Consider the following 25,322-nt stretch of genomic DNA (forward strand, 5'->3'; position numbering starts at 1 on the left):
GGCCTTCTCTTTCAGTATTATGTTAAACAGAGAGCAGCGCGGTTTCCTGGCAAGGATCCCGGGGACCCAAAGAGCACTTTGCTCTCCGAAAGTCACGTGAGCCAGGGTCCTAAAGTGCATCCCCACGCACCCACCCGCTTCCCTTTTAAAAGCGTTTTTTTTTGGGGGGTGGAAGCTGGAGTGGTAAGTACAGCAGGGAGAGCGCTTGCCTTGCACATGGTTAAACCCGGGTTCGATCCTGGGACCCCATACGATCCCCTATGGCTAGGAGTAATTCTGAGTGCAGAGACAGGCGTAACCTCTTGGCATGGCTGGGCGTGGCCACATACAGACACACAGACACACATACACAGACACACAGACACAGATATACACAGACACACAGACACAGACACAGACACAGACACACACACACACACACAGAGGCGCTGGACCCACCCCTTTCCGCCTTGCCCCGCCCACCGCCGCTGCCCGCCCCGCCCCGCAACTACAAGTCCCAGCGTGCTCTGCGCGCGCACGTTAGTTACGCCAGAGCAAGATGGCCGACACGGCGGCTACTGCCGGGGCCGGCAGCTCCGGAACGGTAAGAGCGGGAGGCGCGGGGCGAAGCCGAGAGAGTCCGGGAAGTCTGTAGCTGCCCCCGTCCTGGGTAACGAGTCGTCCTGAGAAGCCCAGCCACGCCGTGAGCTCCGCGCGGACAGGGGCCTTCCGGGCCTCACACGGCGCCTGTGCGGGGCACTTGGAGCGGCCTCCTGACTTGGCCGGCTCGCCCGCTCATTGGCTCGTCCCTCTGGGCGGGACTTGAGAACCCGGAACGCCTTCTGATTGGTCCCAAGAAGCCGTTTCTGCCTTTTTTATTGGCCAGCCGAAGTTGGGAGGGATTCCCGTTTCAAAATATTTAGATTTCCTACTTCTCTGAGCTGCTTTTCCTTTGCTTCTCCCCCTACCCCAGCTCGTGTCCTGTTTTTCATTTTTTTTTTTTTTTTTGCTTTTTGGGTCACACCCAGCAATGCACAGGGGTCACTCCTGGCTCATGCACTCAGGAATCACCCCTGGCGGTGCTCAGGGGACCATATGGGATGCTGGGATTTGAACCCGGGTCGGCCGCGTGCAAGGCAAACGCCCTACCCGCTGTGCTATCGCTCCAGCCCCCTTTTCATTTTTCTTATTAGTGAAGTGCTCTGGAGATGGGAGACATGATTGATAGCCAAAGAGATAGACACGAATTCAGTCTCATGGTGCGTGTTTCTTCAGTCGTGTGTATACTGATAACCTACTTTAAAAAAATAACACTCATTTTAGCGGACATTTGAGGGATAGACCAGTGGGTAAGGCGAACCCGGGTTCTCACCCAGGCGCCACGTATACTCCCCCAGGCTCTGCCAGGAGTGGTCCCTGAGCACTGCTGGGTGTGGCTCCCAAACACAACCAACAAAAAAGGTCACTTTGTTGTTCGAATAACATAGAGCCATTTTGTATTACCAGAATTTTAAGTTTTAGGTATGCAGAAAATCTCTCTTTTGTTGCACTTTTAGCGCCCCTTAACCACGAATCACAAAATCCCGTTGATCGTCGATTTCTTGAGCGGGCTCAGTAACGTCTCCATTCATCCTATCCCTGAGATTTTAGAAACCTCTCTCCACTTGGCCTTCCCAATGATGCCGCATTGGAGGCTCTTCCAGGGTCAGGGGAATGAGATCTAGCTTTGGCATATGAATACACCATGGGAAGTTTGCAAGGCTGTCCCATGTGGGCAGGAAACTCTCAGTAACTTGCTAGTTTCTCCCAGAGGGAGAAGTAGGTTATAAGATATAACCTTCTGGGAGCTTGCTTTTAAGTCTCTGGATGTTGGCCATTGATGGGATTACACACACCTGGGTTCCTCTGCCGGTACCTTCATGCATGAGGCCTGTCCGAACATGTGGAGAGGGGCCTCCAATATGGCTGTAGCTAGGTTCCGGTGGTCTTCAGCCGCTGGGAGCTCTGCTCAGGGTGGGGAGGGAAGCTGGAGCCCATCCCCTCCGAGGGCCCCCAGGGAAGACAGCCAGGCATGCGGGCAAGAGACTCTCTGCATCGCTCTTTCTGGGAGCTTGCTTTTAAGTCTCTGGATGTTGGCCGTTGATGGGATTACACATCCAACAGGTTGATGGGATACTAGTCCGAAAGTAATGAGTGGTCGCAAGGTCAACCTAAAGTCAACCTGTGCCCCTTAGTAGTTGATCAAAATCTGTAGGTGGCAGGAGCCAGAGAGTACAGATAAGGTGCCTGCTTTGTTTGCAATCGACACTGGCTCTATCCCCAGGACACTGCATATGGCCCCTCTAGTGCAGAGCCACAAGTGACCCCTGAGGAAAGTCTGTAGCCTGAACGTCAGGGACTGCCACATTTTATTAAGCACTGATAAAGAGTGGTAAAGGAACCTTTGTTTGCCAGTGTGAACTATGTAACTGCATCCTTGTCTCGTGGCTGAAAATCTCTCCTCTGGGCTGCTGATTGACAGAGATCAGGAAGTAAACAGTCCACTAACCCGGCTGATAATTACCATCTGGCTCGGCGGCGAACTCTGCAAGTGGTGGTGAGCTCCTTGCTGACAGAGGCGGGGTTCGAGAGCGCTGAGAAGGCGTCGGTGGAAACCTTGACGGAGATGCTGCAGAGCTGTGAGTACCAGGAAACACTGACCTTCACTGTGGCTCATGCCTGCCTGGTGGTGGAGCTAGAGAGGGCAGGGGCAGAGTGGCTCCAACGTTTCACAAACTGACAGACTGTGTAAGTCATCACTGCCTTTTAGTTGGCCAAGCCACCTGAACCTCAGTGCCCTGGTTTGTGAATTTGCATCTCATGAAGCAATAGCTACCTCGTAATTTTGTGCTGGGAAAGCTGGGAGCTCTTGATGACCTGCGGGTGCTGTTACTGTTGCTGTTTGTTGTCCCTGCCCAAAGGACTAGCAACGCACTTGTTGGCGGGTCATGACACAGATGCTGCCACTTTATAGAATCAGATACTAGGTATTAGAGTGTGTATAAAATAGAGAATTCAACCAACCATCCAACCAACCAACCTCGGGGGCCAGAAATAGTACAGTGGGGAGGGTGTTTGCCTTGCATGCAGCTGACCCCGGGCAATCCCACGTACCCCATATGGTCCACTAAGCACCACCGGGGTGATCCCTGAGCAAAGCCAGGAGTAACTCATGAGCACCACTAGGTGTGACCCGCAAATCCAAAAAACTTTTAGGGTTATAGAGGCTGTGAGTTAGTACTGTGGGTAGGACGCTTGCCTTGTCTTGCATGCAGCAGACCCAGGGTCTATCCCGGCATCCTATCTGGCCCCAGAGATTGAACCCAGGGCCCTACCATTTGAGCCACATCCCTTGGGTTAATTAGGTAGGGTTGTTTGGGGGGATTTTGGTCACACCTGCTGGTGCTCATGAGGCACTCCTGGCTCATAGTGGTTCCAGGGTTGCTTCTGCAGTGCTTGGGGACTGTGCAGTGCTAAAGATTGACCCCAGCCTTCCCACATGCCACGCACACGGCCCTTTGCACTCTCCCTGGCCAGCACAAATCTGTTCTTTAAAAGATCTTGGGAGTGAGCCTGGAAGGACGATCCAGTGGGTAGGGCACTTACCTTGCACACAGCCACCTCAGGTTTGATCCCCAGCACCCCGTATGGTCCCCTGAGCACCACCAGGAGTGATTCCTGAACACAGAGCCAGGAGTAACCCCTGAGCATTACTGGGTGTGATTCCCCTCCTCTCCCCCAACAACAACAAAAAGAGACCTTGGGTGTTAGGACCAGGGAATTGATGAAATGCATGCCTTGCGCCTTTCCATTTGATTTCTTACCTCTGCCCCAAAAAGTGAAAAACAGAGTACCCCTTGGGTTCAGAGTGCAAAGGTCTCCTGGTGTTTCTGTTTGCTGCTAACCTGCTCTGGCTTCCCGGTGCCTCCTGGGCTAAGAAAGGGCAAGTGGGCGAAGATATTTCGACTGCTGTCTGGCCTGGCATGTTTGGTTTTGGTTTTGGGACCACAACCAAGGCACTCTGAATTTACTCCTGACTCTGTGCTCAGGGATCACTCCTGGCAGGCCTTGGGACCCTAGGGGGTGCTGGAGATCGAACCCAGGACGGCCGCGTGTAAGGCAGACACCCTGCCTGCTGTACTGTCTCTCCAGCCCCTCTCTGACTGATTTCTAAGATCCTGCCAATCTGGTGAGGGTCTCTCCCAAGGAAAGGATGCTGCCTGTTCTGAGGAGTGGAAGCTGGTTGTGGTGACTTGCCCAGGGATCCACGGGTCAGTCTTCAGGGGGACACTCTGTCCCCCGAAGCACCTCCTTTTGCCTTCTCAACTGTGCAGCCCCTAGGGCAGGGGCTCCCCACCCTGCTGGGCCTCTTTTACAGCAGAGAAGTTCGGATTCGTTTCCAGAAAAACACTTAGCACAATTGCAGGGCTTGCAAGGACCCTCCCATGTACTTGCACTGCCCACTCGGGACAGAGAGAGAGAGAGAGAGAGAGAGAGAGAGAGAGAGAGAGAGAGAGAGAGAGAGAGAGAGAGAGAGAGAGAAGAGAGAGAAATTCAGTGGCATTCATCTGTGTTGTACAACTGACAGTACTGCCCATTTCCAGAGTTTCCCATCACCCCACATAGAAATGCTGTGCCCATAAATGATTATTTCCTTCTCCCTCGCTGTCCTCCTTCTAGGCTGTCGTAACTTCCATTCTGTTTCTTCGTGGGAAGAGGATGTAGAGGCTACTGACTTTGTGCTCAGGGGATCACTCCTGGTGATGCTTGAGGAACCAAATGCAGTGCAAGAGGTTAAGCCCTGGCCTGGAGCGATAGTACAGCGGATAGGGCATTTGCCTTGCACACAGCTGACCTGGGCTCCATCCCAGGCACCACTTGGCCCTGATGCAGAGTCAGGAGTGATCCCTGAGCACCACTGGGTATGTCCACAAAACAGTACAGAACAGTGGACTGCTGGAGACTCAGCTCAGAGAAGTGGGGTGCAGGCTCCAAGTTTAGCCGTTGATACCACATGTCCTCCCGGGCACCCAGCACCCCGGGTGTTAGCCTTGTGGGACCTCAAGCACCACGTCTCTGTCTTTGTACCCCGAATCCTCAGTCAGATTTGCACCGCTGGGCCAGGTATCACCGGGGAGGCCCCGGGGCCATGACAGGGGAAGGCCTGGAGGGGGCATAGGGCTGAGGCGCTTGTCTGCGCAGGCCCTCCCCGGTTCCATGTCCGGCGCCCCTGTGGTTCCCTGCGTCCTGCCGGGAGCAGTCCCTGACATAGGGCCCTTGGGTGTGGCCCAAGCCCTCAAATAAATCTGCTTAAAAAGTGGAGAGGGCTGGAGGGATATAGCACAGCGAGTAGGGCACTTGCCTTTCATGCCGCCGACTCAGGTTTAATCCCTGGCATCCCGTATGGTCCCGTGAGACCTGTAGTAGAAAGCCCTGAACACCTCTGGGTGTGCCCAAAAAGAAAAAGTGGAGTCCTAAACCATTTGACATTTTTGTGTGTGTCATGGGCTGCAAGCTCAGCCTTGCACGTGGCCGACCCGGGTTCAATTCCTCCGTCCCTCTCGGAGAGCCCGGCAAGCTACCGAGAGTATCCCGCCCGCACGGCAGAGCCTGGCAAGCTACCCATGGCGTATTCGATATGCCAAAAACAGTAACAACAAGTCTCACAATGGAGACGTTACTGGTGCCCACTCGAGCAAATCGATGAACAACAGGATGACAGTGACACTGACAGTGACAGTGTATGGCATCTGCTTTTCTGTTTTTTCCTTCTGTTTGTTTTTTGTTGCTGCTATTGTTTTTTTGAGCCACCCCAAAGTGCTCGGGGGTTCCTGCACTCAGGAATCATTCCTGGCAGGGCTCGGGGACCATGCGGGACGCCAGGGATTGAGCCTGGGTCTGCCACAGGCAAGGCAGGTGCCCTCCCTCCTGTGCCATGGCTCCGGCCCCTGTTGCTGTGGTTGTGACGATGGGGGTCACAGTCCTGGCAGAGGTGGCCACGGGGGTTTCCCGTTCCCGGCGCTGTGCTTGTGCGTTTGGCCGCGGTGCTCGCCCTGTTCCCCTCGGAGCGTGGTGCCTGCGCTCTGCCAGGGTGGCCGGGGCCCAGAAGGCAGTGCAGCCCTGGCTGCACTAGGCCATCAAGCTCCCAGCGCCTGGCGTGTTGTAGCATCTTCAGACGTCTCCCATGTGGCGACGTGTGCTGGCATTTCGTGTCGTTCCCCGTTGAAGGAATGTACTGTGCATCCCTCCCTCCATGGCGGGACACGGCAGTCTCCCGCCTGTGGGCCCTCAGGAAGCCTCCGCTCCGAGCACCGGGTCTTGCGTCCTGTGGGCCGTCTGCGGCTCCCCGGTGCCCTGAGGAGAGACGCTGCCTTTGCCCCTCAGACATCTCGGAAGTCGGGCGGAGCGCCAAGTCGTACTGTGAGCACACGGCTCGCACCCAGCCCACGCTGTCGGACATCGTGGTCACCCTGGTCGAGATGGGTGAGTGCCGCCCCGTGGCCGTCTCCGGGGCCCTGTGGGAGGGACGCGGGGCGTGGCTGGGTGGTTCTCAGGGAGAAGGTTCGTGGGGACGCGCTCTCTGGGTGAAGGGAGGGTTTCTGGGCTGGAGTGAGCGCTCGGGTGGACATGTGTGCGTGAGCCCCGAGTTCAGTGCTCAGGACCCTCCCCACCCCCACCCCGGGCACCTGTCGGGGTGCTCCTCATGACCCCAGCACCACTGGGTCCAGGCATTGAACTGCTTGGCCAAGTGCCACTGAGGGGGTGCTCCCTGGACCTCGTGAGCACTGCTTGGGAGAGTCCCCTCTCCCAAAAATGAAGGCCCCAGAGGACGCCTCTGGGTCCCTTTCAGAGGCTTCCTAGCCATGGGGGTGGGGGTCTGCCCCGAGCAGCTGCTCCCCCCGCTCCCCCTGCCCCTGCTCATGCCCAGTCTCCCAGACGGTGGCTCTCGTGTTCCCGCCTCTTAGGTTTCAACGTGGACACTCTCCCCGCTTACGCAAAACGGTCTCAGCGGATGGTGATCACTGCCCGTAAGTGACCGGGACCCCTGGGCGGCGGGGACGGCCCTCTTCCTGCTGCTGGAGGCCTCAGCCACAGGGCCTGGGGCAGGTGTGGTCGCTTCTGCCTCGCTGTGACACCTCAGGACCCCCTTTCGTCACTCGGGGCTCCTGGGGGGTCCCCTGCACCAGCTGCTATGTGTGGCGGGGACGTCCAGTCGCCAGAGCTGCCACCCAGACAGACGGTCGGTGTTGGGGTCGGGAATGTTCTCGATCTTCACCCGGTAAACGTTTCTAGGGCCCTTTTGGTTTGGGTCTTGGGGCCACACCCAAGAGGTGTCCAGGGCTCACTCCTGGCGGGGCTCCGGGCTCGGGCCTGGCTGGCCGCCTGCGAGGCAGACCCCTGCTCTGTGTAGTTTCACAGTGGGTGAGTGCAGCCCGGGGGGCTGTCGGGTCACAGTGACAGACTGTGCGTCCTCCAGAACTACCTTTCCCGCTACACCAGCGGCTTGGTGAGCCTCTTCCCCATGAGGAAACCCTCACGGGCTCGTCTTGGCTTGTAAGGCTGGGGAGAACCAGCGGCTTTGTTTGTTCCCCGCTACTTTCTCCACGCTGGAGTCCTTTCAGAACTTCCGCCCAGAGTCACCACGGGAAATGGCATTATCACTTACGCCGCGTGTGCTTTGTCTGTAGCTGTCCTCTGGCGCCCGTGGGACGAGAACTGCCTCTGTCCCCGCGCTCCCTCTCACCGATGTAGATGGAACCCCTTCGCCCGAGCTCCCGGGCTGGGGGCCGCCTCGCGTCTGCGTCCCTGTGCCTCTGGTAGAAATCTGTGCTGCCTGTTCCCCAGGATCGAGGCCCTGCGTTCCGTGGGCGAGCAGGCGGGTCTGGGTAAAGCGAGTGGAGGAGTAACCGGGTGTGACTCCTTTGCAGCTCCTGTGACCAACCAGCCGGTGACCCCAAAGGCCCTCACTGCAGGGCAGAACCGGCCCCACCCGCCGCACATCCCCAGCCACTTTCCTGAGTTCCCCGACCCCCACACCTACATCAAGACGCCGGTGAGTGACAGGGCTGCTGCCCGCCTGAGACGGACAGGGGCGGGAGGCGGGGCTGGCCCAGATGGTCTCCCCATCCCAGGAGTCTGTTGACCTGAGCACCGAGGTGCCCAGGGACCTCTAGAAGGAACTGGAAGGCACGGCCACAGCATGTCACAGCTTTCTCGGAGGGATTTGGGGGATTTTTGTTACACAGTATGCGCTTTGCTGGGCTTCCCAAATTTCCCATAAAAGTTATTTATTTGGTTTTTTTGGGCCACACCGAGTGGTGTTCAGGGGTTACTCCGGCTCTGCACTCAGGAATCATTCCTGGCAGTGCTCAGGGGACCCTATGGGATGCCGGGGATCGAACCTGGATTGGCTGTGTGCAGGGCACACACCCTGCCCTACCTAGAGAAGTTAAAAAATTATTCAGAGACCTGTTAAGTCCTGTTCTGAAATGGGATTCACCGTCCCTGAGTTCTAGGGCAAGCGGGTGTGAGTTGCACATGGTTCCTGGGTGTCCTCTGTGCCTGACTGGCAGTTTAGCTTCTCTCAGGCCCATCCACACACTTCTCCCACCCCTCACCCCCCGCACTGTGGAACTGTGAAAATGGGGCCGTCACGTGGCTGTTGGGTGGGTCCTGCGTGCGTTTTCTCCGCACCTTAAGTACAGGCTGTCCAAATCGCCTTTGACCATAAGTAGCCTCTGTCCCAGTGTCCTGCGGCTGCTAGGACAAGGTGCCCTAAACAAGGGGACACAGAAACAGCAGAGATGTACTATCTCGGTTCTCAAGGCTAGAACTTCAGAATTAAAGCTCCCTCTGAAACTCTGAAAGAATGCTTCCCTTTTTTTTTTAATGTTTTGTTTTGGGCCACATCTGGCAGTGGTCAGGGCTTACTCCTGGCTCTGCACTCAGGAACTACTCCTGGAGGTGCTTGGGGATCGAACCCAGATTGGCTGCATGCAAGGCAAACGCCCTGCCGCTGTGCCACAGCTCCAGCCCCAAGGATGAAGCATTGCGGTGCTTGGGACCATGTGGTGCCAGGACTGGACCTGGGCCTCCCGTGCAGAGCAGGCGCTCAGCCCTGGCGGCATCCCCGGCCCTTGTTTCGCTCTTAACAGGGAACAGTTGAACCCGCAATGATCTTAGCTCTCATTTCACACTTATCAGTAGAAACTGGGGATGTGGTTCAGTGGCTGAGCCTTGGATGTGCCCTGGGTTAGAGTCTTGGCCCTGCCTGGTTCTCCGAGCACTGCTGGGAGTGACCCCTGAGCACCAGACCAAGCCAAGTTGGAGCCCCGAAGCAAAAACAAAACAAAACCTTTGTTCCTGGGCACGATGTGATCCCCTCATTAGCACTGTGACCTCCAGAATCAAAATAAATAATAAAAGTCCTGTTTTCGTACCATCTCACACCTGTGAGAATAGCACATACCAATAAATCTGGAAACAGTTGCCAAGGGGGTGGTGAGAATGTTGGTGGGAATATCCTCTGGGAATTACTCTGTCAAAAGGAATTTGGAGATTTCCCCCAAAACAGGACTAGAAATCCCATACGAAACAGTAATACCACTGCTTGGCATCTTTCTCCAAAACAAAAGCATTAATTCGAAAAGATATTAATTACTGTTAATTGCTGCACGTAGTACAAGAGGCAAGGTAAGAAAACAACCAGGGGCCGGAGCCATAGCACAGCAGCCGACCCGGGTTCGATTCCCAGCATCCCATAATTCCTGAGTGCAGAGGTGCAGAGCCAGGAGTGACCCAAACAGAAAAAAAAAAAAAAAAAAGAAAGAAAGAAAGAAAACAACCCATATGCTTGACTCCAGATGAACGCATCAAGAAGTTGTGTGATACATAACCAATGAGATAGCTCTAAGGACAAGATCCTGTGACTTGCAGCACGGAGGATGGAAGTAGAGGGTCTGCTGAGTGGATCAGCCAGGAGAGAGAGGCATCCAGAATGATCTCTCAAATGTGACACTTAAAGACACAGCAGGGTAGCAGTAAGGATCCAAGGTGGCGCCTTGGATAGGACAGTGGGGAGGGCACTTGCCTTGCACACGGCTGACCCGGGTCTGATCCCTAGCATCCCATATGGTCTCCTACGTACCACCAGGAGTAACCCCTGAGCATCACTCAGTGGCCCAGAACACCCCCCTTCCCAAGAGAAAAAGTCCAAAGCCAACACTTGGCAGAACTCACACACATGTGAGTTCGGGGTGGATGAGAGGCAGGGGTGAGAGATGGGTGGTGGTGGGTGTGGTGCCGGAGTTATGTCCATGAGAAACGATTAATATTGTGAACCAAAAATAAAGAATTTTTTGAAAAGATTTCAGCCACCCCTGCCCCTTAAAATGTATTTTCGTTTTAAAGAAAAGTTGCTTTGGGGTCATTGCTAAGATACGCCCTGGAGAGCCGGGAGAGAGCAGAGCTCTGCCTCCGCATGCGGGAGGCCCGGGTTCCATTTGTGGTACCACGTGGCCTCCCGGGGGCCCCCTAAGCACAGAATTGGGTGTAGCCTGAAAACAAAAGGGCAAAAATACCCCCCTTTACCATCGCAGCTCCAAATGTCCTGGTTCATAACTTACTCTGATGAAATCTTACTTTGTTTGGTCGAGAAATAGTATAGCAGGTACTTGCTTTGCTTGTGGCTGACCTGGTTCGATCCCCGGCATCCCATACGGTCCCCTGAGCCCTGCCAGGGGTGATCCCTGAGTGCAGAGCCAGGAGTGACCCCCGAGCACCCCCACGTATGTGCGTCCCCTCCCCCCCAAACAGAAATCTCAGTTGTTTTCCACTCCATGGATGATTGCCCAGACATTCCTGTTTACGAGTGTCCAACCTGCCGTCTTCTCTGCACCCTGACACCTGCAGTCTGTGATTCTCTGAAGGAATCTTTTGAAGTAACATGTTTGTTCTTTGAGGGTGGCTGCCAAGAACAAAGGTTTGCGCATTGCAGCGCCACTCACCGGGCCCTGGCCGGACCTCTGCTGGCAGAGCCTAATAAAGCTCAGGCTCAGTCCTCCAAACACTTGCAGCCTCCTTGATTTCCAGGGTTTTGTTCTGGGGCCACATCTGGCGATACTCAGGTGTTACGAATCCCTCCTGGTAGTGCTCGGGGACCATATGGCATGCTAAGCATCAAACCCTGGTTGGCCGCGTGTTTTGTTTTGTTTTGGGACCACACAGTGGTACTGGGGCTTCATCTGGCTCTGTGTTTGGGGGGCCCGGGGCCGGGTCTGGGCCGTGGGCATCTCCTGTATGCAGGGCTCGTGCTCGACCTGGGGACCTGTCCCTCTGGCCTGATTCCTTAATTTTTAAGATTTAAAAATGCTAAGGAGGAGAGACCCAGTGCAGTAGGTGGGGCCCTCGTCTGTAACCGCCCGGGTTCGGTCCCTAGCGCGGCACGTCTGAGCTGACCCGCTGCCTTTGCTCTCTCTAGACCTACCGGGAGCCCGTGTCCGACTACCAGGTCCTGCGGGAGAAGGCCGCGTCCCAGCGCCGCGACGTGGAGCGGGCGCTCACCCGCTTCATGGCCAAGACGGGCGAGACCCAGAGTCTCTTCAAGGACGACGTCAGCACCTTTCCACGTGAGCAAGCGTTCCCCCCTGGGCCCCCGCCAGCCTCTCTGGAGTCCTGTCCCGGCCGCTCCCTGGCGGCAAGTCCCAAGCCCGGAGTGTGTCTCTCTGGTGTGTTGTGGACCCAGACGCTCGCTCCTGACTGCGCAGGCCCTGTGCGCGTGCTCGAAGCACATCCCAGCTCCCCTGAGTTTTTTGGGGGGGTGGGGGTTGGTTTTTTTTTGGACACCACCTGCCCGGGTGTGAGGTTCGTGGCTCCGTCCGTGCATTGCATGTCTCAGCTGCTGGAGTTCTTGCACCCTGGAAAACATTTTTTTTTTTTTAATTTTGTGTTGTGGGCCACACTCGACAATACTCAGGGCTTACGCTTGGCTCTGTGCTCAGCGGTCTCTCCTGGCAGACTTGGGGGCCAGGGATTGAACCTCGACCCGCTTGATCGCTGTGTTATCTCTCCAACCCCAAACAAAATATATATATATTTTTGGGTCAGACCCAGCGATGCTCAGGGGTTACTCCTGGCTCTGCACTCAGGAATTACTCCTGGCAGTGCTCAGGGGACCATATAGGATGCCAGGGATTGAACCTGGGTTGGCCGCATACGAAGCAAACGCCCTACCCGCTGTGCTATCACTCCGGCCCCCTAAACCAATTTTTTTTAAATGAATCTTTTCTTTTCCTCAGTGTCTTCTCAAGGGGCTCATGTGCTCATTTTCCTGCTGTTTCCCCGGAGTGCTCAAGCCCCGTGGTTGCTCTGAAAGCCCCTCATGGCCTGGGGCAGGAGGGGGTTCCGCTGGCACTCACCACAGCTGCCCGGGCAGGGCGGGCTCTGAGGCCTGCAGCACGCCTGCTCTGTGGGGTCTGGGTGACAGAGCCGCCAACTCTCTCTGCCCCGCGCCCTCCCCTCTGCCACGGCTCGCTCCTTGTCCAGCGTGAGCCCCCAGCGTCCGTCCGTCTTCCCATTCCCAGTGATCGCTGCCCGGCCCTTCACCATCCCCTACCTGACGGCCCTGCTGCCGTCCGAGCTGGAGATGCAGCAGATGGAAGAGACGGATTCCTCGGAGCAGGATGAGCAGACGGACACGGAGAACCTCCCTCTTCATATCAGCACGGTGGGTCCTGCCTCCCGCCTGCCGCCCCCCCACCCACTCCTGCTGCCTCACCCTGGCCACTGCAGCTGGGCTCGGCAGATTCGTGTCTGGGGCCCAGGGAACTGCACACATGGCCAGGTTGCCAGGGCCGTGCAGGGCAGAGGGACGCGGGTGAGGACAGCATGGACAGGGGGCCCTCCGTGTTCTCTTGGAGTTGTAAGTTAGGTCATGGGAAGGAGCTGTGGACTCAGGCAGGGTGGGGTAGGGAAGGGTGACCCTGGAGGGGAGACCTGGAGGGGAGCAGGCTGGCACATACCTGGGAGTAGAGCCTTCCTCACTGGGGGAGCAGCAGATGCAAAGGCCCTGGGGGCCCCGGGAACCTACCTGGAGTCCTGCTCACCAGGCGGGCCACAGGTATCGGGAGTTGCTCAGTGAGCTGGCGGGGGTGAGTCTGCCTTTCTGGCTGCCTTGCCCCTGGACGTGCTCTCAGTAGGGTGGAAGCCTTAGGGTTGGTGAACTGCAGCCGGGCCCCGAGCAGAGAGGCGGAAGGAGGGGTGGCCACAGGACAGGGCCAGGTGGGGGCGGAGGGCCCAGGCTCTGTGGGCACACTCCGTGCCCGACCCCAGGAGACAGGGCGCTGCCTTCCACGAGACAGGTGGGGTTGGACAAAGCCCGGGTCTGGGGGGCCTGAGGTCAGTTTGAACCGTGTGACTTTGACCCTACACAGGTGGGCAGAGGGTGTCTGAGTGGGAGTTGCTGTTTGGGGGGCGGGCGGGGGGCAGGGACTCGAATCCACACAGAGTCCTGAGCCATGAAACATCCCTTGCAAGGAGGGAGACGTGCCGGGGGGGCACTTGCCTGCGCTTGGGGTCCCCTGAGCCCCAGCAGAGTCAGGAGCACCCCCCGAGCACCACCAGGTCTGAGCCAGGAAGGAAGAAGGGTCCCCAAGCACCCCAAAGAAAGAAGAAAGAGAAAGCAGGGCCGGCTAGGTAGTACGGGGGAGGCACTTGCCTGGCACACAGCCCACCTGGTTTGTCCCCCAGCACCTCCAGGAGTGGCCTCTTATCCCCAGCCTGAGCACAGCCCGTGTGGCACAGTGCCCTCTCGCAGGAAGGGGCGGGCGGGAAGGGAGGGCGCCCGAGAGACGGTGCAGCGGGGTGGCCGCTGTCCAGTGTCTGGCACTGTGGTTGGTTCCCGAACACCACCCATGTGGCACCAGCCCCAGGAAGTGGTGCTTAGTGTTCAAACGCCTCCTTAGCGCACATCATCAGAAAGTCCTGCAGATGTTCCCAGGGAGCCTGCTGTGTGGAAGGAGGGGGGTGGCGTGGTCAGCATGGGGGCCCCTTGAGGACAGGAGGGAGGGGACACTGCCAGGATGCTGGGTGCGGAGGGGAACAGGCGGGAGAGGCCTCGGGGAGTGTGTGGAAGGGAGACGGGCCCCGCGTCAGGTGCCTAGGTACAGAGTTGGCGAGTGGAGGGGCCTGGGGGTCTTGCTCTCCTGCCGAGGGAGGCGTTCTCAGCAAGCCAAAGGGCGAGGCCCCTTGTTCCCGGGGAGCGTGCTGAGCTGCTCTGTTGGGCCCAGGGCTGCTTCCCGGCTCTTCAGCACCGCTGCCTGTCTGGCTTCTCCAAGGCTGCCGATGGCGACCGTGTCGTCCCTCGCGTCTGCTGGGCCCTCCTTGCTTGGCTTCATGTTTCTTGATGTGGCTTATTCCTTTCGGGGCAGGGCTGGGAGCCACTGGTTTCTCTCCACTCCTGGTTTGGACTCGGTTAATCTGGCGTGAGACACGGTGACGGGGCTCACCTTGGGCGGTGGTGCAGGGTGAACCCAGGCCCCGAGACACGCCGGGGCAGTCTTCGGACCTGTGCCCGCCCCCAGCCCGCGGCTGCTCTCCAGATGACTGAGGCCACCCAGAGTTGGGTGGTGGTGGGGGGGGGGGCTGCTGTGGCGAGAGCAGGACCCCTGCTCTGCTGTCTAGCCCTTCCTCGATCCCCGCGCCAGCCTCAGACAGCAGGCCCCGGTTCCATCTCCCGGGCCGTCTCCCTGCGGGTGTCCAACTGCAGCCCTCGTGGGCATCAAGCAGGTGAAGCAGCGTTTGGGGCCGTTTGGGGCCTCTGCTCTGCTTCCGGCTGCCCCCAGGGGCCTGCGATCTCACCGGCCTGGCTGTGGGGGAGGGGACGCTCAGGACCCTGGATGGAGTCGGGTCATTTGGGGGGATCCAGCAGCAGGACCATGAGAGGGGGACAGCGGGCGCTAGGAGTGGGGGGGGGGGTGATGGGGGCTAGGAGTGAGGGGGCCAGTGGGAGCCCCGAGTGAGCCTGTCTCTTGAGGCCCAAACCACGCGCTGGCGTCCTGGGCTGCTGCCCCTGGTCAGGGAACCTGCTTTCAATTAGTGCCGTCTGGTCGCAGCATCTTCACTCTCACATGGTCCTTGCACCCCCCACCCCCCCACCGCCGCCAAGTGCTGCTGTCCCTTTGAACCTGCCAGCTCCTGGCTGCCTTCCCTGGATGCAGAGCGGCCGTCTCCGTGCTGATCCCTTGGCTGCCACCAGGGGGCAGCGCACCCTTTGCGCGGCACCCAGGTCTGCAGGCGGGGACCAAGGTCCCAGTGTGCTTTTCTCCTCTCCCCGCAGCTCTGCCTCCTTTTCAGAACCTGGAGAATAGCAGGTTAAATAAGAAGGAAACCAGTCAGTCTTATTCCCAGAACCAGCTTTAGAAATGTCAGCGCTGGCCCGGGAGCCGGGCTGGTGTGCAGGCTTTGCGTGCTGGGACCCAGGGTTCCACCCCCCGGACCACGTCCGCTCCCCGCCTGCAGATGTGTCAGATGTGGGCACAGAGTTTACCTTCGACGTGTTCCTTTCCCACTGTCTGCACAGTCGTGACTTTAACAACAGGAGAGAGAGTGCCGCAGGCAAGGCGCTTCCTGGCACGTGGCTGACCCAGGGTCCCTCCCTGGCACCCCATATGGTCCCCCGAGCCCCCCGAGGGCAGCCAGTCTCATCACCCCGCTGCCCTTTTGCTTTCTTTCGGCTCTTGCTCAAAGGAGGATCCTGGAGCCGAGAAGGAGAACAGCTCGGCCCTGCAGCAGAACCCCTCCCTGGCGGGGACCCGGAACGGGGAGGAGAGCGTCATTGATAACCCCTACCTGCGCCCCGTGAAGAAACCCAAGATCCGCAGGAAGAAGTGAGTTGAAGGGCCAGAGAGAGCTCAGGCTGTGAGCATGTGCCCTGCATGCGGCCAACCCCCTCTGACCCCTGCACCAGGAGTGATCCCTGAGCACTGCCAAGCGTGGCCCAGGCCAGACAGAGAGAGAGAGAGGACTCTTTAAAGGAGTTGGAGGCTGGAGTGCAGAGTGTCCGCTCCATGCACCCCCTCCCCAGGTGCTCTGCCGAGCCTGGGCAGAACAGCGCCTCCAGGGAGAGCAACGGAGCCCCCCATGGCCCTGCGCCCCAGCCGCAGGCAGGCCCACGCGTCCCTCTTCTTCCTAGGTCCCTCTCGTGAGCCTCGGACAAAGCCTGCCCGGGAGGGAGGAGGAGAAAGGGCCTCCTGGCGTCGCTAGCAGGCGGCCGGGATGCAGCTGGCCAGGACTTTAAAGCTGACCCGTCTTCCCTGGATGGACGAAGCTGTCTGGGTGGGCTTCGTTTCTTATCCCAAGAGTTGGTTTTCTCAGACCCTGGAGGCCAGGCCACGGGCAGGCCAGAAAGGATTCTCTGTGTGCTGCCCACTCACCTGAGACCCCTGGGCCCCTCCCCAGCCTCACAGGTGGCGGGTGATCGTCCCTTTGTCTCCTTCTGTCTCCTCTCCCCGTGGAGCTGCCGAAGGCTGGCCCTTCCCTCAGTCCCCGCACTGAAGTGATGGCAGCCGAGAGCCGCCAGTGTCCCAGGAGCTTGGTCTCTCACTGTCCCTCTGCGGAATGTGTGCGGGGACTGCCAGGCCAGCAGCTGTTCTGTATTGTGGCTGAATGGACGAACCGGATCTTAGACCCACAGGATAGGGTGGGAAGGGAAGGGCTGGCCCTGTGCGTGCAGGGTAGAAGCCAGCTGAGAGCAGCCTGCAGGCCAGGCTGGCTGTGCAGCCCGAGAAGCCGAATCCGCACCCCCCACGGCCTCCTGGATGAGAAGACTCCTCCCCTGCCACGTGTGTCCTTGCTGCTACCCGCCCACCCCAGGACTAGTGGAAGGAAGATGGCGGGCCAGCCACTGGGGTTGGGGGTCTCCAAGGGAAGATCTCTCGAAACCCACCCAGGGGAGAAGAAAGGCAGTGATGTGACGTGTGGACGGGCTCACAGTGCAAGGAGGGGGGCTCCCCAGGGCTGCCCTGCCCGCCTGAGGGTCTGTCCTGGGTGAGAGATGCTCTGAGATGCCCAGGGGGCTGGCACATCTCCCTGGCTGCTGTGTAAGGCATGCACACGTCTCCCCGTGTGTATTTATGAATTTCTATTTTTTTATGGAACTATATGGGAACTCATGAAGGGAAAGAGGTAACGAGCCAGATTAAGAATGTGAATTGTGGGGCTGGAGCAACAGCACAGCGGGAAGGGCGTTTGCCGTGCACGCCGCCGACCGGGGTTTCTTATCCCAAGAGTTGGTTTTCTCAGACCCTGGAGGCCAGGCCACGGGCAGGCCAGAAAGGATTCTGGCCTGGCATCCCATACGGTCTCCGGAGCACCGCCAGGAGTGATTCCTGAGTGCGGAGCCAGGCGGACCCCCTGAGTATCTCCGGTGTGTCCCCAAAAGCCCCTTCCTCACCCCCAAAATATGTGACTGTGTTCTCTGTTAAAATTCAATAAAAAGAAAAATGTATGAATGAAGCAGAATTGTAACCTGTGAACCTACTTTGTATTCATGAATCACCCGAGTCAGGCATGAGATCACGGGTTCCAATTGTTTGGCCTCTCTCCTCCAGAAAAAGGATTACCCATGGGTCGTCCCCCCCACTCAGCTCCCCGCTCCCCTGAGTGCACCCAAGGCTGCTGTCGCGTCATCCCAGCACTGCCCATGGGGGCCGGTTTGGCCACTCTGGGAGGGACGCACACGGAACAGACGCCTGAGCCTGGTTCTGCTGGATTCAGCACCTCTAGGGACTGTCCGGCCCTTTTCATCTAGAAAGTTCTCAAGCACAGAATCAGGTGGTACCTACCCTTCCCTCCCGCTCCCTCCCCACCTCCAGTTTCTCACACTTCTTTTTTTCTTCCTTTTCTGGAACATTAGAGCAAGCCCCAGAGCTGTGCCATTTAATTTGTAAGTATGTCATCTCCGGTAGAACTTTCTTCCAAGTTGGGGAGGATTGTTCATTCCCAGGCCCCCCCATGAGTCACACTGGAACCAGGAGGCTGGGCAGGAGCCTCCACGGCAGAGTGTGGATGCCTGGGGTCCTGGGTCTGCCTCCTGCCACCACCACCACCCAGGAGACGACAGTGGCACTGTGCACAGCATATATTCGTGTGTGTGTGTGTGTGTGTGTGTGTGTGTGTGTGTGTGATGTTGGTCTGTGTAACCACTCTGCGGTCACTGATACATCATTTCCGGCACAGGCTCTCCTGTATGTGTCCACACGCAGTATGCACAAGCACATATATTCTCACCCACCTGCCTCCTACGTCCTGGCAGCCACCACTCTGCTCCTCAGCTCTTGGAGGAACGTTTCAAGAATATCACATCTGTCACATCCAGGTCAGGGAGGTACTCTGCATGTGGGAAGCCCAGGTTCTGTCCCAGCTAGCACACCGGGCCCCTGAGCACCCTCCTTAGTATGGCAAAAGAGAATCAAAAATGTATAGGGGCCAGAGAGGTAGTGCAGTGGGCAGGGCCCTTGCCTTGCATGTGGCCAACCCAGGCTCAATGTACAGCACCCCATATGGTCCCCCAAGCCCCGCCAGGAACGATCTCTGAGCACAGCCAGGTATGGCCCCCAAAGAAAACAAGTCACATAAATGGGATTGGGTACTTTTGTGTCTTTAGGGGGACGTGCCCAGAAGTGCTAGGGGTGGCTCTTAATTCCTAAGGGCCACTTCCTGGTACTGGTACTGGGGATCAAACCCAGGCCTCCATGTGAAGCGTCAGCCTCTGAAGCGTCTCCCCAGCCCTGAGCACAACTGGATGTGATCCGAAAACAAAATTTTAGACTTTAATCGACATTAATCTATATATTTGAGGTCTAGCTTTAGATTGTTTGCCTGCAGATGTCCATTTACTCCAGCACCGTTCCTGGAGGTACCTCCCTTCCTACAATGAATTGCTGATGTACTTGTGTCAAAAATTAGGGGTGTTGGGCCGGAGCGATAGCACAGCGGGTAGGGCGTTTGCCTTGCACGCGGCCGACCCGGGTTCGATCCCCGGCATCCCATATGGTCCCCCAAGCACCGCCAGGAGTAATTCCTGAGTGCAAAGCCAGGAGTAACCCCTGAGCATCGCTGGTTGTGACCCAAAAAGCAAAAAAAAAAAAAATAGGGGTGTTTTTTTGGGGGGAGGGGTATATTTGTGTGATAGACTTTTTACATGATCAACATCACAGATATATGTTAATAATAGTAAATATCTTAAAAGTAGTATGCTCAGGGGCTGGAGTAATAGCCCAGTGGGTAGGGCATTTGCCTCACGCAGCCGACCCGGGTTCGAGTCCCAGCATTCCATATAGCCCCCCGAGCACCGCCAGGGGTAATTCCTGAGTTCAAAGCCAGGAGTAACCCCTGAGCATCGCCGGGTGTGACCCAAAAAGAAAAAAAATTAGTATGCTTAGCAGGTGAACAATAATTTCATAATATCCAGTAATACTCAGTTCATATTCAGTTTTTCCCAGTTGTGTCAAAAATGTGTTTATTTGGGGTTGGAGAGATGGTGCAGAGGATAAGGTGCTTGTCTTGCACACGGCTGGTCCAGGGTTCGATCCCGGCACCCCATGTGGTTCCCCAGCCCCTCTAGGAGTGATCCCTGAGCACAGAGCCAGGAGTCGTTCCTGAGCACTGCTGGGTGTGGCCCCCAAACCAAGCTGCTCCTTGTGAGCAGTTGGCTTGTTGGAGCAGGAGCAAAATGAGATCCGCACTTGGGTGGCTGGAGCGATAGCACAGCGGGTAGGGCATTTGCCTTGCAAGCGGCCAACCCAGGTTCGATTCCCAGCATCCCATAGGGTCCCCTGAGCACCGCCAGGAGTAATCCTGAGTGCAGAGCCAGGAGTAACCCCTGTGCATCAACTGGTGTGACCCAAAAAAAAAAAAAAGAAATCCACACTTGGCCTGGTTTCACGTTTCCTCCCAGTGGAAAGGTCCCTTTGGGTTCTGGGTGTTGAGGGGTCGCCCTTCCCCAGCCTCCCTCATCCTGGCAGGGGCGTGCAGGGGAGGCACAACAAACTTCTTTCCTCCCTTCCTGACAGTTCTGCGGAGATCTGTGGTGTTCGCTGCAGAAGCAGTTACAGAGCTGCCCGATGCCCTGGGGAGAGGCTGGGGTGAGAGGTCAGCCCTAGACACTGGCTCTCGGGACTTGGCGTTCTGGATTTCCGAGGCATCTCTGTGCGTCAGTATATCACATCACAGTGACATTAGTGTTTCTGAACCACAGCATCCCAGCGCCGAGATCTCCAGGCCAAATACGGAACATCCAAACCAGTATTTAGGGGTGCGGGAGGTAGCCCAACGGGCCAGGACACATGCTTTGCATAGCGTGGGTTTGGTTTTGTGAGTTTGGTTGGGGTTTTTTTTTGGTGGGGTGGTGGCATATGCGGTGGTTCTGAGAGCTTACTCCTGGTTTTGTGCTCAGGAACCACTCCCTGTGGTGCTTCAGAGACCGCACCCAGGTCGGCCATGTGCAAGCAAGTGCCTTAATGCCTGCACTGTCTCTCCAGCCCAGGAACCTGAGTTCCCAGTCCCCATCGTCTCTGGGTTAGCTCAGCGCCAACCCCAGCACCACTGGGTGTGGCCCCAAACCAGACCCCCCCGCCCCGTCTCTTTCTCTCCCTCTGGTTTTGCTGGTTTGGGGGCCACACCTTGTGATGCTAGATTCAGGGGTCACTCCCAGTGGTCTGGGGTGGGGGGCAGGGGCCCCCATACAGTCTCACCCTCTGACCCAGCTCCCGGGCACCAGCCAAGCCTACAGAATGGCATCATAGGTGCCCTCATCAGCAGGAATGAGCGACTGTCCCTGCTTTATGAAGAGCAACGGTCTCCCATCATCAGATCTCTCTGTGGCTTTACAGATGATCCGTCGAGAGCAATGCTGGGGCCAGAGAGACAGTCCCGGGGTGAGGGCACTGGCCTTGCTCACCTCAGGTGCGCATGCAGTGTGTCCGGATTGGCAGGGGGCCGCTCCCACTGGAGCCCCGAGCCAGGGGCCAGAGCCGTAGCAGCAGCAGGAGGGCCCGCCCTTGCCTTGCACAGTGCTGACCCGGATTCGATCCTGGGCCCCATGTGGATCCCCAAGTGATCTCTGGGTGCAGAGCCAGGAGTGAGCCCACTCCCCGACAAACAGACACAATGTCCCTGAACAGTGGCCTTGAACAGAAGGGCAGGCTTCCTGACAGCTCTGGGTGGGGCACCTCGCCTGCCCCCCGTCAGCCTCCAGGTCCTGCCATCGGGTGCTGTCGGGGCCTTCCCGCCCCTCCCCAGTCAGTGGCCATGTCCACAGAGCCTTGGCTGGTGGCGCCTCCTTGCAGTAGGACCCGCAGAGCCCTGCTCCTCTTCCCCCAGACCCGTGTCCCACCTGACTTGCTTTTCTTGTGGGGACACACCCAGCAAGTGCTCAGGGGCTGCTCCCACCTCCTTCCTTGGGGGACCCCGTGGTGCTGGTGAGGGGTCCGGGGCTGTCTCAGGGGTAAGTCTGTGCGCTAGCCCTTTGAGCCGTCCCTTGGCGTCCATATATATACATATATATATTATTATTTTTGGCTTTTTGGGTCACACCCGGCGATGCTCAGGGGTTACTCCTGGCTCTGCACTCAGGAATTACTCCTGGCGATGCTCAAGGGACCATATGGGAAGCTGGGAATTGAACCCGGGTCGGCCGCATGCAAGGCAAATGCCCTACCCGCTGTACTATGGCTCCAGCCCCTCGGTGCCCATTTTTTAAATTGTCTTACCCCGGCCCCCCCGACTCTTGAGGTCCGTTGCCCACCCATTATTTGTTCTGGATAACTCCTCTTTCACATACTCAGTAACTACAGCCTTCGGGACCCAGAGGAACAGTACAGTGAGGGGGAGGGTGTGGCGCCTGCCCTGGGCGAGACCGACCTGGGTTCGATCCCCGGCACCCCATATGGTCCGCCGAGCTCCCCCAGGAGTGAACCCTGAGCACCGCTGGGTGTGGCCCCCGACCAGCAGCTGTGTCCCTTGCCGTCTGTCTGCCCAGCGTTGTTAGGCTCCAAGGCTCCCCTGGTAACAGACACGGCCTGGCCTTGCCGCGGGCGCCCAGACCTGGAAAACCAAACCAAACCGTCCCAGGTTCCAGGCCAGTACCGAGAAGGGCTGCGCTGGGCTCTGTACACCTAGTCCGGGAGGTCCCCGGCCCACACTGGGCGCCCTCTCCAGCCCTCTCCCTCCCCCGCCCCCTGCCTTCAGCAGACGTGCACTGAGTGACCGTGGCCAGGCGTGCGGGGGCCACGTGTGGGAGGCCTCACAGTGGGGGAAGCTCCCAGAGACCAGTCACGTCAGGGGCGAGTTGGAGCACTGGAGGGAGAGCAACAGTGCACCTAGTTGGACCATTCCAGAAAGCCTTATTTCCTTTGGGCTTGGTGCCGCACCTGGCGGTGCTCGGGGATCACTCCTCGTGGCGCTCAAGGGGCCACCCAGGGCACCAGGGATCAGCCCGTGCCCAGGGCAAGTCCCTTACCCCTGTACTCTCTCTCCTGCCCCTTTATTTGTCTTGTTTTTGCTTTTTGGGTCACACCCGGCAGTGCTCAGGGCTTACTCCTGAACCTGCACTCAGAAATTACTCCTGGTGGTGCTCGGGGACCATTTGGGATGCCAGGGATCGAACCCAAGTCAGCCACGTGCAAGGCAAACACCCTCCTCCCCGCTGTGCTGTTGCCCTGGCCCTACTCTTGGGCCTCCTGAGAAAGGCCTCGCTGACCACTTGTCTCCCAGGTGCCGTCCAGGGTGGGGTCCAGGGGCGGGTCAGTGGGTTGGCGGCTGTGTGGGAAACAGGGTGGCTGGGAGAGGTGCGTGCCGGAACCTAAGGGAAATCCTGTGAGGCTTTGGCCAAGAGCAGGGGCCTGTGGTCACTGAGGGGAGGAACCGGAGGGAGGGTGGACACCCAACCCCTGTGTCCTGGACACCCCGGCAGTGAGGGCCCGCCTCCCCAAGCCCAGCATGGCCCAGGAGGTGACGGTGTGGACGGGTGGGTGGGGGCAGCCGGAGCAACGGCTGGGGTTCTTGCTGCAGGGAGCCCCCGGGCTGCGGCTTTCGGCTCTTCCCCCAGCCCAGGGGGAGGTCAGCCCTGGCCCCTGCGGGCTGCCCAGAGAGGGAAGGAGCAAACGCGGGACTGACTCTGCCCCCCACACCCCTGCAGGTTGTCGGGGAGACCAATAAACACAGGAACCGCATGGGTGGGGCTAGCAGGGGAAGCTTCCGGAAAGGGTGAGGAGCCAGAAGGGAACCATGGACTGAGGAAAGGCAAGGAAGGCCCTGACCCAGCCTGGACACCCTCCCTGCCCACCTCGAGGTTCTCAGCAGCGGGGGGTGCAGGTGCCGTGAGAAGGGGCTTTGGGAGAGCTCCCGTGCCGCGGCCGCAGAGCCCCAGGCCTCCCTCTGCCCCAGCTCTCGGTCATTTGATATTTTACTTGATTGTTTGTTTGTTTTGGTGTTTGGGTCACAGCCGGGGATGCTCAGGCGTTCCTCCTGGCTCTGCACTCAGGAGTCACTCCTGGAGGTGCTGGGGAACCCTAGGGGATGCCGGGGATCGAACCCATGTCAGATGAGTGCAAGGCAGCTGCCCTCCCTGCTCTGGCCCTGGTCCTGACATCGAGGGGTCAGGAGGAGCCGTTTCTTGGGTGCAGAAGGAACCGGGACCCACGGGGCCTGTGATGGCACCAGCCTGGAGGCCGCCCTGACTGTCTGCGTCCCGCCCCGCCTCGCACCCGAGCCACCTGCTCTCTTCAAGCGCTGACCTGGGTTTGTCCTTCTGTCTTCCTCAGGCGCCAAAGGAAACAAGTGTTTAGTCCTCCCCACACTGCCCACCCGTGCCCAGGCTGAGTGGGGGCAGCCGGCCTGCGGCCAGAGCTCTGCCGTGGACGCCCTCCTGGCTGCGGACAACCTCAGGTATTTCTCTTCCCCTCTCGGAGCCGGCAGCCGCCCCTTCTCTGCGTTAGACGAAGGGAGAAGTTCCTGACTTTCGAGTAACCCACAGACGTTTTCAGTATAAAATTCTGAAGAGCACGGTGGGGGGGGGGGCAGGCAGCTGAGTGGGAACACAACTCCCCCCCCCATGTTCCTGTTCTCATCCCCGGCGATCCCCAGGTGGCAGTGTCCCTCTTCCCGATGTCCTCTTCCGGAAGCAGTGTCCAGGCCTCCCGTGTGTTTGCCTTCTCCCCCTTTGGGAGTTTGTGGACTCCCCCTCCCCCACATCGGCACCTCTCTTTGCCGGGGCTCCAGGCCCAGAATAAAAACGTTTCTGTTACTTGGCAGCTCGGTGTTCACAGCTTGGCCCTGCCTCACCTGCTCAGTGGTCTCCGGGATGCCCCCTTCACTGCTTCTGGCCTCGTGAGGCGGTGCCCTCTCCCTCTGACCTGGCCCCAGCCCCGGCCTGGCCTGTCCACCTTGTCCACCTGTGGCTCCCGGAGCTCCTGGGGCAGACTGTGGCGTCTTGTCCTGGTTTGGCTTGCGTGGGCTTGAGAAACCGAGGCCCTTGGCTGGCCTGGGGGATATCGTGTGTGCCCCACCCCCAGGGACTGAACAGAGTCCAAACGGCCTCCAGGTTGGGGCTTCCCAAAGGCCCACCGTGGGGACACTCGAGCCGGGCCTGGAGTCAGCCACGCAGGCCCTGGACACAGAGACACAGAGGGAGCTGAGGCTGCTCCCGTGAGCTAAGGGCGGGACCAGGCTGCGGCTGGAGCTGAGAGTGGCTGGCCCCTCTGGGGGAGTCTGCCCTTCTCCAGGGGGTGGGAGGGAGGCGCCTCGCCCAGCGCTGCTCAGGACGTATCCCGGGTCTGCACCACTGGGTTTCCTCCTGCTGGTGCAGGTGCCACCTGCAGCCGAGTGCGTCTGGGACGGGGTCCCCGAGTGCTCCTGCTGGCCCCGTGCACACTCTGGGCACTCAGCCAGACCGGGCCATCCCCGCCTGCTGCACCCCTCCTCCCCGCCCCAGCTCGAGCCGCCTCCCTGGAACCTCCCAGTTCCCAGAAAACAGCCTCCCCCCTCACCACCCAGCAGCAGTGGACACTCACACTCGGCTCCCACATGGCCTCGCCCCCCTGACTGCCCTCTTGAGGCCGGTACCTGTCCCCTGCCCGGAGGTCACCAGGGGTCAGGAGACAGAGCCTCCTGCAGGCAGTCGAGGCTGTTCAGGATTCAGGCGCCCCCCCCCCCGCCCCACCCTGTCTGCACCCCACAAGCAGGCACACAGACATGCCTGTGAGTTCTTCTCTGGGTCTTTGGTGTTTTTTGTTTCCCCCCACGTCTGG

At 58.6% G+C, this 25,322-nt stretch overlaps 1 protein-coding gene across 2 annotated transcripts; it reads left to right on the top strand.

The window, feature by feature from the left end:
* The first annotated feature begins 527 nt into the window (after positions 1-527).
* TAF8 (TATA-box binding protein associated factor 8) lies at positions 528-23,975 on the top strand. Of its 2 annotated transcripts, XM_055136609.1 has the most exons (9): positions 528-583; positions 2,501-2,657; positions 6,403-6,501; positions 6,984-7,046; positions 7,947-8,071; positions 11,498-11,645; positions 12,600-12,742; positions 15,763-15,902; positions 16,208-17,529. In XM_055136609.1, exons 1-9 carry the CDS (start codon positions 539-541, stop codon positions 16,218-16,220), a joined length of 933 nt encoding a protein of 310 aa, XP_054992584.1. In that variant the 5' UTR covers positions 528-538; the 3' UTR covers positions 16,221-17,529. The 2 variants fall into 2 exon arrangements, with proteins under 2 accessions (XP_054992584.1, XP_054992585.1); XM_055136610.1 differs by lacking the exons at positions 15,763-15,902; positions 16,208-17,529 and adding an exon at positions 23,838-23,975.
* Positions 23,976-25,322: the final 1,347 nt, after the last annotated feature.

This window comes from Sorex araneus, chromosome 4 (genome assembly GCF_027595985.1).
Source record: "Sorex araneus isolate mSorAra2 chromosome 4, mSorAra2.pri, whole genome shotgun sequence".
NCBI classification, from domain to species: Eukaryota; Metazoa; Chordata; class Mammalia; order Eulipotyphla; family Soricidae; genus Sorex; species Sorex araneus.